Genomic DNA, 18,881 nt, shown 5'->3' with positions numbered 1-18,881 from the left:
AATCCGGACGACAGGCAGAAATTCCTAGGAACACCCAAATTACCTGAAACTGACTCAGGAAGACATAGGAAAGCTCAGCAACCTACAGCAAGTACAGAGATTGAATCGGTAACCGAAACCCTCCCACCGAGAAAAGTCCAGGGCAAGACGGCCCCACCAGTGAGTTCCACCAGACGTTTAAAGGAGAATTACCACCAACCCTGCTCCAACTCTTCCAGAGAATTCAAGAGGAGGGAATGCGCCCTGATTCATTCTCTGAGGCCAGCATGGCCCTGACACCAAAGTCTGATAAATAGGCACAAAAAAAAGAAAATGTGGGCCAATTCCCCTTACAGACATAGACACAAAAATCCTTAACAAAACACGAGCGAACTGAACCCAACAGCATTTTTAAAAGATTATACACCATGACCAAGTGTAATTTCCCCAGGAACGCAAGGGCATTTGACCTAACAAAAACCTATTGCTGTGACACCCCATGTTAGCAGATCGGAGGGGAAAGCCATGTGGCCATCTTAATCGATGCAGGCAATGCATCTGACAGACTCTAGCATGCTTTCATCATGAAAACACTCAGGAAATTAGGAACAGAAGGGAATGTCCTCAACACAATATAGGGCGTTTCTGAAAATCCCACCGTCACCATGGCTCACACAGTCACTGGACAGCACATGGTGAAAGACTGCGCAAGGCACGGACGCCCTTCTCCTGCAGTTCAACACTGCATCTCAAGCACTGGCCAGAGCAACAAGGCAAGAAAAGGAAATAAAAGGCACCCAGATCGGAAAGGAAGAAGTCAGATGTCCTCTACTAGCAGATGACATGATCCATGTACAGAAAATCCCAAGAACTCCACGAGAAAACTATTAGAGCAAATAAATGAACTCAGCAAAGCAGCAAGAGTATGAGGTGAACACATGAAAATCACCTGTGCTTTTATATACCAGCAATTAACAATCCAAAGAGGAATTTAACAGAACAATTTCACTTACAATAGCATTCAAAAGAGAAAAATATCTAGGAATGAATTGGTCCAAGGAGTTGAAAGATGTGTACTGAAAGTTACAGAACACTGCTGAAAGAAATTAAAGACCTAAATAAATGGAAAGACATCCCTGGTGTATGGATTGGAAGACTTAATATTGTTAAGATGTCAATATAAAAAGCGTTCACAGATTCAACACAATCCCTTTCAAAAGGGATTTCTGCAGAAATGGAAAACCCTGTTCTCAAATTCATACAGAATTGCAAGGTGACCTGAACAACAAAAACAATTTTGAAAAAAAAAAAAAACAGAGTTGGAAGACACACTTTCCAATTTCTAAAGGTACCACAAAGCAACAGTAATCAAAACAGAGTGGTAGTGGCATAAAGACAGACAAATGACCAAAGGAATAGAAGAGAGAGTTGAGAAAGACCCACCCGCCGCTGGCCAATTGGTTTTCCACAAGGAGGCAAAGTCCATCTTCCCCAGCAGATGGTGCCGAGACAACTGGAAAGAAGGAACAAGGACCCCAACCTTACACCACACACAAACATTAACTCAAAACGGACCCAGGGCCTACATACAAGAGGTAAACCATAAAACTCTTAGACAATTAACAAGGGCAAATTTTCATGACCCAGGATTTGGCAATGGAGATTTAGATGACACCCAAACCACAGGCAACAAAAGAAACGTCAGATAAAATGGATCTCTTCAAAATTAAAAGCTTTTGTGCACCAAAGGCCATTATCAAGAAAGTGAAAAGACAACCTACAGAATGGGAGAAAACCAGCACAAACCATATCCAGAATATGTAAAGAACTTTCAGAAAGCAACAATTAAAAATTAGCAAAGGACGCAAACACATTTTTGCAAAGAGGATCTACCAATGGCCAATAAGTGTGTGAAAGATGCTCCACATCCTCAGTAACAAGAGAAACGCAAATCAAAGCCACAAGGAGATGCCACTTCACACCAACAAAGCTGGCTATTATCAGAAAAACAGAAAATAACAAGTGTTGGTGGGGATGCAGAGAAGTTTGCAACCCATGTGCACTGCTGATGGAAATGTAAAATGGTGCCACCACTGTGGAAAGCAAACTGGCAGTTCCTTAAAAAGTTAAACAGAGTTCTATGACCCAGCAATTCCTATCCTAGATATATACCCAAAAAAAGTGAAAATGGGGCCTCCAATAGAAACTTTAACACCAATGTGCATTGCAGCATCATTCACAATTGTGAGACGGAAACAACTCAAGCACCCATCAACAGATGAACGGACAAATCTGGCACATCCACACAACGGAAGATTATTCAGCTGCAAGAAAGAAAGAAGTTCTGAGACACACTGCAGCATGGATGACCCCTGAAAACATGGCACGGAGTGAGACCAGGAAGGCAGAGGAGGACAAGGATTGTACCACGTCACAACAGACGTCAGGGACCGGTCAATTTGCCGAGACAGGGAGTAGATTAGGGATAACAGGGATGGAAGGAAGAGGGGAAAGGGGAGTCTGAGCTTGGTAAGAACAAAACTTTTACCAAGTATAGAGGATTTGTAAATAAAATACAAGTAAGAAAAAAAAAAAAAAGACTGATAAAAACAACCGTCTTTTGCAGAGAACTAGGAGTCCTCAAGGGAGAAAATAATCCGGCTGCAGCCAGACCCTGCCCTCAGCCCACTCTGGGCTCACCCATGGGTGCCCGATTTCCAGGGTGTCCCCTGGGAAACCACTTGGCGCACTGGAAAGCCCTGCCCTCCCTCCCCACAAGAAGGAGTCTTGCCAAATAGTGGCCTTTTATATTCCCAAGATGTAATTACCAGGACACCCTAACGTGTCAGTGCAGGGGCCGGCAAACCGCAGCCTGCAGGCCAAACCCAGCCCACCACCTGTTCTGTGCCTGCAGCTCAACTGGCACACACACGCCGTGCCCGACCCTGCAGGCTGCCAGGCCGAGAACTGTTCACACAGTGTGCCGAGCCCTGGGTCACGCACACAGATCCATCACGAAGTGGGACATTCTGAAGGAGAGCCAGGGCTCAGCCATGACACCTGCCATTCGGCGCCGCTGTGCGCTGGCCTCGGAACCCCTGCCCCTCGCAGCTGTGGGGGTGACAAGGACAGCCCCCCCACCGCGCAGGCTGGAGCCAGCAGAGTGAGGACGCGGGGCGAAGGGCAGAGTCCAGCGAGGACACGGCCAGGGCGGGAGGCTGGGCTGGGAGGGAGGGTGGCCACGCGCCCCGCCCCGGTGCACACCCACCCCTGGTGGCGAGGAGCTGCCCGCAGGTGGGGACAGGCGGGCAGCCGGGTTACCTGAGGGCGCCAGGGTGAGGCTCTTGCTTCCGGCAGCACTGCCCCCACCGCCGTGGGGAGTAGCACCAATCTGCTTTTCAAGTGTGGCGGACGGGTCTCGGCTCTGATGCACAGGGCTGGGGGTGCTCCTCTGCCAAGAGAGAAGGACGCGCTGTGACATTGAAGCAGGACCCAAGGCACAGGCTCGAGCCTGGCAGGGGCAGAGGCAACAGGGAGCACAAGGGCCTGAGGGAGACGGGCAACGGGGTGACCCCACTAGGGCCTGCTCGGGCTGTGAACCCGTGGGAGTCACCGGAAGGGCAGGAGAGAACCAGGGAGAGTGCCAGGCGTGGGGCCTGAGCCCGGGTGAATGGGCACATCTCCCGTAGGGAAGGCCGGGCCGGAGCTGAGATCTGGGTGGCACAGAAAGCAGGGACTCGGGTAGATGCTTGTACCCCAGTGTTCCTGGGAGCAAGAGTCACAAGAGCCAAGAGCAGAAAGAGCCCAAGTGCCCATCAGTGAGTGACGGAGAAAGAGAATGCAATTCACCCAGACCAGAGCATTACTCAGCCGTGGGACGTGAAGGGCTGATTTACACTATAGTGTGGATGAATGTCCAAGATGCCACGTTGTGAGAAAGAACCCAAGCTCAGAAGGACATGTGTGGCCCCTACATGGGAGCTCCCCAATGAGCAAACCCAGATACAGAAGGCAGACCCATGGCTGTCAGGGGCAGGAGGGGGCACAGCTGCCCCTGGGCACGGGGTTTCTTTTAGGGGTGATGGGAATATTGTGTGATCAATGTGCTCACCACCTTGTGATGGAGCAGACCCCACAGAATTGCACATGTTAAGTGGGTGAATCATATCACATGTGAATTATATCCCTACTAAACAAAATGAACGGCTCAGCTCTCGAGACACCCTGCATGGTACATGAGATTGTCAATTAGGAGCTGACATGCGTGAGATGCAAGGACTTGAACGTGGCGTGGGGGCCCCAAACCCAGTGCTCTCGAGGAAGGGACCAGGGTCGGGAGCTTTACTCCCTCTCCACCTGCAGGTGCCACCTCTGCAGGAGGATCCCATGACAGACATGGCAAAACAGCCACACCATCGTGGCAACGTGCCTGAAATCTGCCGGCACGTGATGCACAAAAAAAGCTGAAGAGAAACAACAGCTCGAGTTTGCTCCCGGGGGGCCCTCTGGGCTGCGGGCCCGGCACTCACCGCCCTCTCGGCGCGGCTTGGCAGCACCACGCTGGCCAGGGGGATGCTGACCGGGAGCTTGTTGGGCTGCACCGTGCTGAGCGGGATGCTGATGGGCAGGCTGGTGATGGGCTCCCCGCTGCTGGCGTAGGGGCGCTCACGCAGGCCCTGCAGGGCAGACCTCCGGCCATCACCGCCCACCCACCCCGGGCACTACCCCAGCTTCCCGGATGCTGCGTGACGGGCCCCCCTCTGAGCCAGCCTCCGCCTCCTGATGTGATTCAAAGCATGTCTGGCACCTGAATCCCACCTGGCCGCACCCCAAAGTCTCCTGAGTGGCTCACTCGGGCAGTGTCTGCTGAGCGCAGCCCCAGGCCAGGGATGAGATGCACCCCATGGGGAGCAAACTGGACGCCACCCTTTCCAGGGGAGCCCACCAGTGCTTCCCAGAGTGCTAGCAACAGGGACACACTCAGCAGGCTGGGAGAGCTTCCCGGGAGGGCCGGGCAGGGGCGAGGGGCGGGGGAGCTGTGAGGGCCAGGGGCTGTGGAGGCACTCCCTACGGCTCCCGCCCTTTGGACCTCGTCACCTTCCCCGCGCAGGGCGGCCTCTCCAACTACCCCAGCTAGGAGGGGCCTGCGGCTCCAGCCCCAGTGGCTCCTGCCCCAGCTGCTCCACTCTCCCAAGTGTTGCTGCCCCTCAGCTGCTCTTGCCCCCAGCTGCTCCCACACAGCTGCTCCCCCTCCCAGCTGCTCCCCCAGTTGCTCCTGCCCCCCAGCTGCTCCACCCTCAGGGAGGCCCGGGCGAGGGTCGAGGTTCTCCCAGGACCTCACCTTCTCACTGCTCTTCTCCCCTGGGACCTGCAAGGCCACAGGGGACGAGGACCGCAGATCCTGAGGGCTCAGCTTCACACTGTTTGAAATGCCAGGGCTCTGATACGTGAGGCCATGCTCCTTGGCATGCTCAGCTCTGGAACAAGGAACGCCTGGTGACTCTCAGGCCCCCGTGCACGCAAGTCTGCGTCCAGAGCTGCTGGCCTTGGCCTGGCACACCCCACTGAACCCCCCGCCCTGCCCCTCACCGTGGGAGCAGCTCGCCGGGGGCCCCCTTCCCGCTGGTGGCATGGTCCTGCCCCAGGTGCCTCCTGAGCACGACCTTCGCCGGGGAGAGCTGGGTGTAGTCGGGCAAGGACAGGCCCGACAGCTTGTCCAGCCTCGGGCGGCTGCCATGGTTGGGGGTACAGGGGACGACCTCCTGGTCCAGGGGGGAGGCCAGGTACTGGGGGGTGCTCAGCTTGGACGACGGCCGACTGAGCGCGCTGCAGAGCTCGTAGCCCGTGGCGTGGCCGTTCATGGAGAGCTCCGGGCTCATGCTGCTGAAGGGTGGCAGGGTGGACCTGGCGCAGTCCAGCTCCAGGTGGAAGCGGCCAGGCTCGGCCTCAGGCTCCCGGCCCAGGGCGCCCTTCCCGCGCAGGTGCACGGACAGGCCGCCGGGCGGCACGCAGGACTTGAGCTGCAGGAGCTCCTGCTGCCGCTGGCTCTTCTCAAGCTCCACGATGCTGATCTTCAGGACAAGAGGGAGCGTCGGGGGCTGCCCTGGGGAGGGTCGGCCCCACCTGGCACCCGGGGAAGGGACCCACCCAGTGTCAGCCACGGGCACACCTGCGGACGGGCCGCCAGGGCTTTGTGAGCAGGGAGAAGGCCGAACCAAGGCACCATCTCCCCACGGCAGCCAGGAAGGCTGGGGTGCGAGCAGGGAGGCCGCTTTCAGATGTGGATTCGCTGGTGTGGGAACACGTTCTCCCCAAGCAAGTAAAGGAAGGACGCACTGGGTGGCCGCATTGCCCATTAAAATCTATTGCTACGTAAAAGGACGTTCGGGAGGAATTGTGGAAGGGGATGCCTGAAGGTCACAGTGGTTCCTACTGAAGGTCAGATTAAGGAATATATTTTTTTCTGTTTGTCTGTTTTCTGTCTTGTTCCTGCAATGAACATATGTCATTTCTTTATTGCAAAGAAGTAAAATGGAACAAAAAAGTCAAGCAAATATATTCTTTTATAGGGATTTCTCTTCCAGGCAAATCTGTGAAAACGAGGCCTGGGGTGGGCAAAAAGGAAAACAAAGGGGCTTTATTAGCTACTCTGCTGGGCTGGGTGCAGGTGGGAGGACATGCAGCCCATGACCCACTTTACATGCCCGAGCGCCCTGCTCAGCAAGTCTGCTTTGGGGAATGTGTCTTTAAGGACACTTCAAAATGAGTCTTTTGTGTAAAGAATCTCGTCACAGTGTTTATTTTTTAAAATAAAACATCTGGAAGTAAGTTCCCTAAGGTCCAAAAACGGAATTCTTAATGTACACCGTGAAACTGCGCCGAGGAAGTGATCCCTACAACGTGACCTGCGTCTACCAGCAGGATTTTAGTAACTCGAGTGCCAACGCTGAGTGTCAGATTGTTTCTTCCCTTCCTTGCTGTTACTTGAAAGTAACATACGCAGAAGTCAACTGTCGGAGAAAATGTGACGGGGAGCGTCCCTGCATGTGTGCTTTCTCTTGCTTTCTTACGCTTTTTACTGACCTTGAGAACCACGTGCTATTCTTAGCAAAAAGTAGAAGGTATTTTTTGAAAAGTGCAAATGAAATTCTCCTCCGTGGCTACATTGGGAACTCTTCTGGGAGTGGCACGGAGGAGTACTTCTGAGGGTCTGGGGCCGAGGGCCCAGCCTGGCACGGCCACCAGCTCTGCTGACCTCCAGGACACAGAGATGACCAGGCCATTCCTCCCCCAGCAGCCACGGAACTAACCAACTGGGCTCAGAAGGCAGGTGGCTTCCAACAAGTCCACGAAAGCCCCGGACTGCAGGGTGGGCGCTCGGGGAAGCCCACGGCACCCGGGGCCCCGCCCCGCGCCCCCACCCACCTGCAGCTCCAGGCAGTGCCGCTGCTTCTCCGAGATCTGGCTCTTCAGGGCCTGCCGCTCCTTCAGCAGACCCTCCAGGGACAGCGTGGCCCAGTCCAGCCTCAGCTCCTCGCACCGGGCCTTGAGCTGCCGGGAGGGGAGGGCGGCTGGTGTGGTGAGCGTCCCCCTGGAGAGGGGTGGGGAGAGGGCTGCCCTGGGCAGGGTCCCTGTGTGACTCGGGCAGGGGCCCAGGCACCTGCAGCACCCTCAGGAAGGCTGGGCCGAGGAAACGACCCGGAGGGGACGCATGGTCACTGCCCCAGCCTAGGCGTGAGGGGAGCAGGGCCTGGGTGACAGGAGGCTCAGGCCCTGCAGGAGCTGGCTGCAGACATCCAGCCGCACGGCGCCCACGGGTCCCCCAGGAGCAAGGCCGGCAGGAGCCCGACTCGGTCTCCAGCAGCTGTTTAATGCACTGAAATAACGGGGTATGACAGAAGGGAAGAAAATTCTGGCTCCTAAAAAAGCATGTCTGTATACAGAAGACAGACCTCTCTGGGAACGCTGCTAAAAAGAAACCCTGAGTGGCTCCTGACGTCAGTAGTGCATTGAGAACTAAAGAAGGTTCCGTGACTACAAGAATGAACCAAACATAAGAAGGACCAAAAGGGAGGCTTCCAGAAGCCCCTGCTGCCAACTGAAGATGGGGTCCTGGGAAGCCGTCCCTGCAGAGGACGCGCCTGAGCCCCCGGTGGGCACCTGGAGTCCTCTCTGTCCCCGGGCCTGGGCCGGGCTGACCGAGGGAACCAGGGAGCACAGCCTTCAGGCCCCGTCCACTCCAGGGTGTCTGTCTGGGGTCCCAGATGTCCGTGCACCTGTCATCAACTGCCCGCCCCTCCCACGGGGCCCCATGGCAGGGAGGGACGTGCGCACCAGCTGCAGGCTGCGGCCCCTGAGCTCGCTGTTGTCCTTCTCGAGCTGCTCCGTCTGCTCCTTCAGCCGCTGGTTGTGGGCGGAGATGGCCGTCCGGGCCTGGATCAGGTCGCTGTAGGTCAGGGCCTTCACTCCCAGCTGGAGAGGGCACGGAAGCCGGCAGGGGTGGGCGACCCTCAGAGGACGCAGCGACAGCCCGCCCTGGGCAGCCTCGGGGCCCCGGCTCCACCCGAGTCCCGGGCAGTGGACAGGCAGGGCCTCTGGGGCCTCGGACACTGGAATACGGGGCGGGGAGGGGTCAGGGCTGGAAAGGGCCGGCTTCAGCACGTCCCCCTCCCTGATGGGGCTGCTGGTCACAGGGAAGAGGCCAGGGCCGGGGCCCCCCACGTGGTGCAGACGGGCAGCAGCCCTCTCACCGGTCCCCCCAGATCCTGGGCCATTCCCTGCTGGAAGTCCTTCCGGATCTCACTGGCGCCCCGGCCTACCTCGTCCAGTTTCTGCTGGAACAGCCGCCTGACCTCCTCCTTCTGGGCCTGGCAGTGGCTGGAGAGCTGCTGCGCCGTGCCACGCAGCTGGGCGTTCTTCTCCTGCGGGGACCGGGGCCAGGTGAGGGCGGGGGCGTCGCCGGGGGCAGTTCTGCTGGGCCAGGACCCCGCCACCCCACTCACGCTCCGTCCGTCCTTCCAACGCGCCCCAGAAAGCCGACAGCCCTTGGGCACAGGTGAGGGAAATCAGGCGTGGACCGACTCAACCAACCACGAACCCAGCGGAAGCCAGACTCCCACAGAACTCCCCAGCCCGTAACCGATGCTCCCAGAACGCCACAGATGTCCGTGACAACGAGCCCCGTGTTTCAGAGATGTTGATGCTAGCTGTGGGGACTTGTCAGAGAAGATGCTCTTTCTAAGCTTTGAGATGCTAAAAAGCAAATCAGCAGGGAAAATGGCAGACAGACCACACCAAGGGAAGTTCCCCCAAGCAATCCTCTCGAGAAGCATCCGAGTCCCGACAGGCCTGGGCAGGCAGCGCTCCTGGTGAGGATGCAATGGGGACAGCACCGTGCCCCAGACCACACCCGGACGCAGGCCGAAGAGGGACAGCCACAGGCCAGGCCACTCTCCCGAGCGTGGCAGCCTCGGAGCGCAGGAAATGCCACCGAAGTAGCGACGGGCAAGTGCTCTGGTGTCGCCAAATTACTCCCAAGTGACTTGGAAAGAAGTTGTGTGTGCCCGAGCGTGCACATCCGTGAGTGCCTGAGTGTGCCGGTGTGTGCGTGTGGAGGGAGGACAAAGCAAAGGGGGAGTGTAATCAGCAGGGTGCAGAGTGAAGGTCTGGGGGTCTGTGTCCTGCCCCTGCACTGCCAGTGAGCCCGAAACTATAAAGAAGGAAAAGCGACCCAAACCCTACAAGCCCCAGTGTATGAAACCGGGGACGGGGCCGTGGGAGGGTGGGGGCAGGGGTGGGACTGATGCCCTGGGAAGGGAGTGCGGAAGGTGCCCCGGGGACCGAAGGGCGCGTCCCCATCCTAGGGGACCAGAGGCACCCCTGGAGCCCGGCCATCGCACAGACCCAGCCCAGGAGAGGGTGAGACACCGGGGGGCGGAGAGCAGCCCCCACCCTGCGCTGTCACCGGAGGGCCTGGGCTGCACTACCTCCTCCTGCACCTGTTCCCAGCCCTGACGTCCCGGCAGCCCCACACCGTCCTGCTCCCCACACAACAGTCCTGAGCCCCCACTTGTCGGTGGCTGTGGTTTGGATGTACTATGTCCCCCAAAACGCCATGCATGTTCTTTGATGCAATCTTGTGGGGGCAGACGTATTAGTGTTGATTAGATTGTAATTCTTTGATTGGGTGTTTCCATGGAGATGTGCCCCACCCAACTGTGGGTGATAACTGGATGGTTTCCACGGAGGTGTGGCCCCGCCCATTCAGCGTGGGCCTTGATTAGTTCACTGGAGCCCTGTATAAGCTCAGACAGAAGGAGCGAGCTTGATACAGCCAAGAGGGACACTTTGAAAAACACACAGGAGCTGAGAGAGGAGCTGCAGCTTAGAGAGACATTTTGGAGATGGCCTTGGAAAGCAGACTTTTGCTCCGGAGAAGCTAAGAAAGGACAAATGTTCCAAGAGCAACTGATAGTGATGTTTTTAAGGAGGTGCAGCCTAGACCAGAACATCCTGGGAGAAAGCCATTTTGAAACCAGAACTTTGGAGCAGACGCCAACCACGTGCCTTCCCAGCTAACAGAGGTTTTCCGGACACCACTGGCCATCCTCCAGTGAAGGTACCCATTGCTGATGTGTTACCCTGGACACCTTATGGCCTTAAGACTGTAACTGTGTAACCAAACAATCCCCTTTTATAAAAGCAGATCCATTTCTGATATTTTGCTTAACAACAGCATCAGCAAACCGGAACAGGGTCCCTGGTGGCCGCATGCCACAGTATGTCTCTCGGCCCTTCTGGGCTGCGGGTGCCATGGCCACTGGATGCTGAGTGCCTGCTGAGCCTGGGCCGGGCCTCTCCCGGCGGCCTCCCTCACCTCCTCACCCCAGCTGTGCCCCAGAGGAGAGGCTGGGCTGCCAGCCCTCAGGGCTCCTTGGACACACCTCTGGGACAGGAGCTCCCAGCCAGCCCCTGCTCACTGGTGCGATGCTTGTCCCCAAGCAGGGGGGGCACCCCTGGGGGACACCTCAGCCGTCAGCAGGGCCCAGGCCCAGTGCTCCCACCTGCCAGCGCCTGGCAGGCGAGGGACGACAAGGAAAGGCGCTCAGGCTGGCTCTTCCCCGAGGGCTGAGGGCCAAGGCCTGCCTTCCCCGAGGATGCCGCAGCCTCGGCAGTGTCCAGGAAGGACAGCAGAGAGACAGAACGGGCTGGCACGGCCGTGCGCCCAGGAGGGGCCAAGCGAGACTCACCTTCTCCTGGTCCAGCAGCTGCTGCAGGTTGGCCTTGTACTGAGGGGTCTTGGTGTAGGCCAGGAACTGCAGGTACTGGACCTTGAAGGACTCTGGGGGCACAAAGGGACGTGTGTTTGGAGAAGCGTTTGGGGCACCAGACTGAGCCGAGGCGATGGTGGGAGGGCGGGAGGGGGCAGCGCCTCGGACGGGCACCTCTCCCGGCTCTCGGCCCAGCCGTCCTCTCCGGGCGGTGGGAGGCGCAGGCTCACCCTGCCGGCCTGGGGGGCTCCGACCCACCTCCCTCAGCGCCTCCCCCCTGCACCTGGGCCCCTTCCCGCCTGCAGCCCCTCGGGAAGCCACCTTCCAACCAGCATGGAGAGCGTGCACCTTCCTTATGCCTACGACGACATGGGTCTCGGTCACTACTGAATTTGAAATGTTTTCTTGGCAAACATAAACCACTGATGTTGAATTGAGAACTTGTAAAAAGATGAAAAATGGACAACTTCCAAATTTAAAAGGGATTTCCCCGATCAGTTTTTAAAGAAACGAGTCATTTCAATACAGCCAAGGGGCACGAGCACGTGGTCAGGACCTGGCCCTGAACCTGTTCCCGAACGTTCCACAGGAACACCTTTCCCCTTAAACCAGAGAAAGGGGCGCCATGAGCTCCCCTCCCGCTGGCGCCTCCTCTGCTGGGGTCCCCCGTGGGCTCCTTGTGTCCCGTCAACAGGAGTGAGTCAAGCCGTCCTCGTCCCCTCAGCCAGGGAGGGAAGAGAGTGACAGGCCGGGGTCCCGGGGTCCCGGGCAGGGGCTCTGGCGTCACCTGAGCTGCGAGTGATGAGCCCCTCCTGGGCCCGTGGAGAGACTGAGGCTCAGGCCTCCGCCTGGGAGCCCCCTGGGGTCTCCGATAGGACAGGGCCCCCGTGATGGCCGTGCGCAAGGCCGACCTCAGGGCGTCTGCTCCCACAGCCGTGGTGGGAAAGCCAGGTGCAGGCAGGAGCAAGGGCCCCGAGGAGGGCTGACCGCTCCCCCAGGACACACGGGGAGGGGGCCGTAGACACACGCTGCCTCCCCTCACGACTAAACCTGATCACGGGACACTGGGGGGCACAGGCTGAGGGGAGAAACCGAGAACACCAGGAGGCAGTCGGGGGAAGGAACCGTCAGCCGAGGGCTGGGAGTGACACACGAGACAAGACGAGAGTGTCCGCGGCCCCAGTTCCCGGTTTCACAGACGACAGCGGCATGTGGGCGGTGACCAGGGGAGAGGGGCTCATCGGATTCCGGCAGGCTCCCACCTGACAGCCACATGGGCCGCATCAGGATTGCTCCCTGGGGTGGGGGCATCCCTGAGCTCCCCACCTGATGCCAGGAGACCCCCACAGTTGGGACCTACAGACAGGTTTCCAGACACGGGCCCTGGGGCCGGCCGCCCCTGGGAGACCCGCAGCCTCAGACACAACTGACCCTCCCAGAGTCCTGGCTGACCCGGAAGCCAAGGTGCCTCCAGCCTCGCTGACCCCAGACCCTTGCGGCTCCTGTGCGCCCCCCAGGTGGACAGTGCAGACACTACCTGGGAGCTCGCAAGAAACACGACATCTTGGGGCCCGCCCCAGCGGGGCCGAGTCAGACGCCGCATCTGAGCCCCTGGGATCCCCGAGATCGCCCCCAGGCCAAGCCCCTTCCGGAACTGAGTTGGCGCCAAACCCCACACCCGTGGGCGGGGGCTCACCTAGCAGCTTCTGCAGCGCGGGCGGGGTGGGCGCCACCAGCAGCTGGTTGGACGACGGCCGCGGCACGACGGGAGGTAGCTGATACAGCGGGCTGTGAGGTGAGCTGTACGCATCTGCGGGGAGGGCAGCACGGTCAGACCCGACTCAGGGCCTTCCCTGGGCCCCGAGCATCACCCCATGTCACGTTACTGCAGTGTAAGAGCAAAGACCAGGGCCCACGATGAGGGTATCCAGGTCAGCGGTGCCCCACACGGAGCAGGGAGAGGCTGTGGCGTTCCCGTCCCTGATCCGGCCGACCCAGAACCCAGCCCCCGGCACGAGGGCACGTCCAGGGCCCCGACCCTGACCCCGGCCAGGCCTGCTTACCCTGAGGCGAGGACGAGGCTGTCTGAGACATGGTTTGGGCGTGCAGGAGCTCCAGTGCAGTTTGGTTCTTCTTGGGCTTACGCTCAGGGTTTGCAGTGTTCATTTTCTTGGGCCGCCCCCGCTTCCGGCCAGCCATCTTCCTCCCTTTCTTGTTCAGCTTCTTCTTCCGGGCTTTGGAGGGGGACGGCTTTTTCACGGTGGTCGCCCCAGCTTTTTCTTCTTCAGCACCAGAATCCTGCTCGACACACGGGGGGCAATCGCAGAGGCAGAACCCTGATTAATCAGGGCCGAGACAATGTCGATGATACAGAAGAGCCCCCCGCACCTCCCCAGTCCCCTGCGTCCGCCCGGCCTCGGCCCTGAGGTTCTGGTGGACGGACGCGCCCCCTCCTGACAGGGCGCCCGGGGGCCTGACAGCCGCTCACCACGGGGGCGTCCGCGGGCACGGCCGCCTTGCTCTCCTGGACCTTGGTCGGCGTGGCCGTGTTGCTCTTGTTTTCACGCTGCTGGCGGCGCCTAGCTGCCTCTTGCTCCTCCTGGAAGGGAAAGCGGGAAGTGGGGGGTGTCCGCCGGCAGCAGGCACGGAGACACCGCCCCCGCTACCCACTTTCCCCGCGTAATGGGGAGGAAACCGAGGCACGGAGCAGCCGCAGCCGCCCTCCGCCGGCCCGAAGGCAGCCCCCACGCCTGCACCCCGGCCGTGAGGGAGCAGCGCACCCTCGGACTCAGGAACCACACGAAGTCAAATTACTCCGAGGCCAAAAGAACCAAGAAAGAAAACTCTGGCCCACGGACCAAGGAGATCACCCTGTAGGTACTTGTCTCTCTCTTCTTTTTGCGCAGGTGTGCTGAGGTCCCCCCAAGTGGCATATTTTGCACACAAGAATTTAATGTTCTTTTAAATGACCGTTCACTAGAAAGGCTCAGAGGAAGGAAAACCCTGGAGAATGCTGGCCAGTTAGGCTGTTTCTCATTACTTCTGTGGATGGCTGAGACCCCAAGGAGGGCAGCCGGGTTCTGAGCCGACCCCATCCCTCCCTGCCTCGTCCCGGCCGTGCGTCTACAGAGCCAGGCGACGGTCAGCACCCCCGTCCCCAAGGGGGCTGCTTCTGCGCCGACACTTGTTTGATTCCCATGAAGAAAGGACATGGGTCCTCTCGGCTTTCGAGGCAAACAAGCCCAGAGGTGGCAGCACCAGGCAGCCTTACTCGCCACCTTCCCCCCTGAGTTCTAGACGAGGGACTGGAAGGAAACAGGTACTGGGCAAACCAAGAGAGAAAATAAACCCGGACCAGAGCTCGGCCGGCCTCTCCCCTAATGGCACGAAGGCGCCCGGGGATGACGAGATGTGCCCCGCACCCCGAGGTGGCGGAACATTCCGGCCCCTCTCGGCAGATGCTCAGGCACGCTTCCCACACTCCACTGGGACGAAAGAGGTCAGGTGATGAGGCAACGGCAGCTCCCTGGACTTCTGGGCTTTTAAACTGTTTCCCTCGTTTCCCAAGTGGTCCTCCCCCTGGAGTCGTCTCCCAGACTTCAGTGCGGACCGGCTCACCCACCCTGTTTCCCCAGCGCCCGCCAAGCACCAAAGGATGGTTGTTCACGAGCAGCGTGGCCCCTCCCGACCCGCTGGAGAGGAGGCAGAGCACTGAGAGGGAGGCGTGGCTGTGGGGGGCCCTGCCACGCACCCCTGACTTGGCCAAGTCTGGAGGCAGTGCACCCAGATATCAAAGCCAAGAGAAAAGCATGCACTTACCCTGAGTTTTGGATTTTTCAGACTAGAAAAATAGTTTTCAAGCTGAAGATGGAAAAGAGAAACAAAAACAAAACTTATTACAATACAACACTCATTCAAAGCTGGTCCCCGTGCACTGGGACCGGGGCCGCGGCCCAGGAGGAACGAGCAGCAGCAGCAGCGGCTCGGGGAGCCCCATCTCACATCAAAGCGCCCCCAAAGGGGCCTGAAGTCGAGGCTTTTACTGGCAGTGGACAAAATGGGGTGACGTGGCCACAGCTGGCGAGTCCCTCTTCCCTGGGGCAGAAAGCGGGGCGAAGTGCCCCTGCCGAGGGGGAGCCCGTGCCGACCCGCCTGGTGCAGCGGCCACGGGGAGAGCGCCATGCAGGGACGGGCGCCCAGAGCCCCCCGGGCGAGGCCAGGCCCCCGTGGACAGCCGTCTTCCGGGGAAGCACCTGCTGACTCCAGGCCTGGGCGGCCCCCACCCCGGGTGCCCGAGGACGAAAACGGAAAACGGAAAACGGAGCGCTGCCCGAGCGCCTGCCAAGGACAAGTGCCTCACTGGGTGACGGGAAGCAGGTGGCAGGAGGGTGCTGGGGGCAGCGGGGCTACTCACTATGGTCCGGTCGATAGTGTGCAGGTAGTAGGAGACCGGCTTGCCCGTCCACGAGACGGAGCCCTTCAGGGGCGACAGCTCCACGACTCGCATGATGGTGCCGATATCTGCGCACAGAGCTGCGGGTCAGAGCCGTGCCCGGCACCGCAGGGGGTCACCCCTCAGCAAGACCCTCCCTCCGCCTTCCCCGGGAGGTGCCCTCAGGGCACGAGGCGGGAGGGGAGGGTGTAGGAGCGTGTGGCCCCTGGACACGTGGGACCCTCTGATCTGAGGGAGCGTCAGGGGAAAGTGGCAGGAGGGCCCAACCGAGTCAAAGCACTGATTACTCGGAGGGATCTGAAAACCACCCGAGTGGTGGCCGGAAGGGCCCTGACCTCACATCACCAGCAGCTGGCAGGGGTCAGGGCTGCCTGGCCATGGTGGACAGGTCACGGAGGTGGCAGCACAGCCAGGCACAGGCCTCTCAGCGGGCAAGGCCTCCTGCAGGGCCGCTACGCCCGAGGCCCCTTCCTGTCCACCCCAGCCACTCAGCTGCTCGGGCCAGTCGGATACGAACTTAGAGAGCCTGTGCAAGCAGCTCGGTTTTTATTCTTCATATACTCTGAAAGCTGTGGTTCTCCACCAGGGGAGACTTTGCCCACCAGGGGACAGTGGAGTCATCTGTGGGTGTCACGACTGGGGAGGGGTCCCCCTGGCATCGAGTGGGGGGAGCCCAGGGAGGCTGCTCAGCCCCCTACAGCGCCCGGGATGGCCCCGAGGTCAGCTGTGCCAAGGTGGCAAAACCCTGCCTTCCCGGAAACTGGAGGCTCACAGTCTTATACACCAATCGTCGGGCAACATCCCGGTCTCTTACCACTCAAGTTTCTACTGTTTATTCTGAAGTTGAGAGGTGCAAAGGGTTTCGAGGACACGATTCTGCCACCTGAAACACAAAGAGCTAATTATGGCTGTTCTTAGGGAAAACACACACTCACCAACACACAGCCTCAGGAGGACGGGCAAGTTCCACGAGAAGAGAACTCACACGAGGAACACAACTGTAGCACACCTTCCGAGTGTAAGCCGGTTATACCCGTAACTCTCCTTGCAAAGCTGTTCTCAAGTTCCCACAAAACTCCCTGCCACTGACCTCTGACCCACAGTCCCCCTGGGCCCAGCGGCTCTGGGTGGCAGCAGGGGCAGGGACAGCGGGGGGTCCGGAGACGGGGAGTAACAGGACCGCACAAAGTTGCTGCGCCCGCAGGGGCTTCTGGGAGTTCTCATTAAAACAGGGAAAAAGGCAGAACAGCAAGTGTATAGCGGTTTCTATGAAAACCTCCTGCGGGGACAAACCAGGCGGTGTTGAAAAGGGCGCCCTGATGTTTGGGGAGTGGTCAGAAGGGACAGCGGGAGCTCGACCTTCTCCGCATCTCTCTGTCTACAAGCAAACATCCTCCAGAGTCAGAGCCAAAATTGAATCCGAGAGGAGAGAAAAGGCAAATCCCAAAACCTACACAGACAGAAGCAAGACCTCACTGTGTAGCAAACTGGTAACAACCAGGCAGGGATGAGAATCGTGTGGAATAACTCCGAAACACAGTTTGGCCGTACGCGCTCAGTGTGATACGTATTAAGGACAAAACTAAAACTTCCATCAGTAAGATTCCTGCCAGCGTGACGCTGGTGTCTGGGCGATGGGACTATCCGTGCGCGCACAGATACTCCAATGCTTTTAGGAATCAAAATTTCAGCGTAAGCAAAAAGAGAGTCAGTGAAGAAACTATTAAATTCAAGTTGGAAATGTCAAAATGAATCCATTTAAATGCACACAACCGTGCACACACGCACACAACCACGCACGCAGGCACACACACCCCTAGCTCTAATCCAGTGGCAACGGGCTCTGCAGCAGCCCGGGCTTGCTTCCCAACTGCTGCTTCCCACTAAAGGGAGAAACGCCGGATTTCAGGGCTGGGACGGGGCAGGGGTCAGGTCCGTGGGCCTCATTGTGCCGCCAGGCCCCAGAGACAGCCTGAACCAGCCCCGAGGGGACAAGTGCACCTGCCAGCTGCACACTCAGCACACAGGCCCCGCGAGTCTGTGGCAGCACCCGAAACAAGGAGGGCGTCCTCACAAACACCCGCTACCGACTCGGGAAGGAAAGGTGCGGTCACAGGGTCGCCCCTGCAGCCCCGTCCACCAGCGGAGTCGGCGGGATCCCAAACGGCTGCTCACCCCTCGAATGCAAGGGTTCTAGGGACAGGACCGTCACCCCACGGGCCATGGCCAAGTGCGAGGGAGAACGGTGCCTCTCCAGGGGCAGAACGCAGGAGCCGAGGGCACCGAGAAGCAGAGGGCGGGTGGGTGCAGACCCGGTCACCGCGTGACCCCGCCCCGCCTGGCCGCTCTCGGGCAGTGGCACCGTGGGTCCTGCCCCAGTGTGGATGAAGGGGAGATACCCTCAGGAAGAGGCCCGGAGTCAGGCTTGAGGGCACCGTGACGCCCACAGCCGATGCCCGTGACTAATTCAGGAGCAGCCCCCCACCCACCTGCGACACCCTCACGCTCAACACAGCCACGTGGGGGACCAGCTGGGGACTCTGATATGCGGGGGGCCGCGCCTGGCGTTTCAGGACGGATACCAGAGAGTAAGACGAGGCGTCACTAACGGGGACTGTGGGAATGCTGCGTTCCTTGCATGCTTTTCCTGTAAACCCACAATTTCTCTGAAAACAAAACCAAAAAACACTGGGGAGCAGCCAGTGCGGGGTGAAGAAGGGCATTCAGAGGCCCCCCAGGGCCAGGGAGACAGGCACAGACATGAGGGGCGACACCAGAGACCAGCACCCCGAGAAGCTCGCGTCGTTCTGGGATCCGGCTGCTGAGGACGACCCCATCGCTTCAGATTCCTCCCCCTTCCGGGCCTCAGAGCCTGGCCAGCTGTGGAATCACTGGCCACAGATCTGCGTCGGTTGTTAAACAACCCGAGATAGTGCCCACTTATTTAGAAGGTTCTGGAACCGGGTGTGAGCACCGGGACATTCCAAGGGTGTGAGAACGCCACAGCGCGAGGAGGTGAGAGAGTCACTCGGCGACGGCCGTCTGGTTTCGGGGCGCAGTGATTCTGCTCCTGGGGCTACTGAGCTGGGAACACTGATCAAGACTGCCTCTGTCCATCTGTCCGTCTGTGCCTCCCTCCCTCCCAGCTTTCCGTCCTTCCTTTCTCTCTCTCTTCCCTG

General features: G+C 59.1%; 1 protein-coding gene across 8 annotated transcripts in view; it reads right to left on the bottom strand.

Moving 5' to 3' along the window:
• Positions 1 to 18,881, bottom strand: part of DOT1L (DOT1 like histone lysine methyltransferase) — a 73,768-nt gene that overhangs the window by 12,109 nt on the left and 42,778 nt on the right. For all 8 annotated transcript variants that reach the window (XR_005214971.1, XR_005214972.1, XM_037824282.1 and 5 more), the window contains 14 exons: positions 16,517 to 16,585; positions 15,664 to 15,770; positions 15,069 to 15,110; positions 13,738 to 13,848; positions 13,313 to 13,547; positions 12,946 to 13,059; positions 11,229 to 11,320; positions 8,799 to 8,900; positions 8,314 to 8,451; positions 7,405 to 7,530; positions 5,569 to 6,050; positions 5,321 to 5,456; positions 4,509 to 4,655; positions 3,301 to 3,430 (listed from right to left, as the gene is read on the bottom strand). Coding sequence is in view for 6 of the 8 variants with exons in the window: in XM_037824282.1 (XP_037680210.1) it covers positions 3,301 to 3,430; positions 4,509 to 4,655; positions 5,321 to 5,456; positions 5,569 to 6,050; positions 7,405 to 7,530; positions 8,314 to 8,451; positions 8,799 to 8,900; positions 11,229 to 11,320; positions 12,946 to 13,059; positions 13,313 to 13,547; positions 13,738 to 13,848; positions 15,069 to 15,110; positions 15,664 to 15,770; positions 16,517 to 16,585 (2,031 nt within the window). In the remaining 2 variants the exon portion in view is untranslated. The remainder of the gene's footprint in view (positions 1 to 3,300; positions 3,431 to 4,508; positions 4,656 to 5,320; positions 5,457 to 5,568; positions 6,051 to 7,404; positions 7,531 to 8,313; positions 8,452 to 8,798; positions 8,901 to 11,228; positions 11,321 to 12,945; positions 13,060 to 13,312; positions 13,548 to 13,737; positions 13,849 to 15,068; positions 15,111 to 15,663; positions 15,771 to 16,516; positions 16,586 to 18,881) is intronic.

This window comes from Choloepus didactylus, assembly GCF_015220235.1.
Source record: "Choloepus didactylus isolate mChoDid1 chromosome 25 unlocalized genomic scaffold, mChoDid1.pri SUPER_25_unloc1, whole genome shotgun sequence".
Classification (NCBI taxonomy): Eukaryota; Metazoa; Chordata; class Mammalia; order Pilosa; family Megalonychidae; genus Choloepus; species Choloepus didactylus.
Note: the sequence above shows the minus strand (reverse complement) of the source record. Positions and strands in the feature narration are given on the sequence as shown.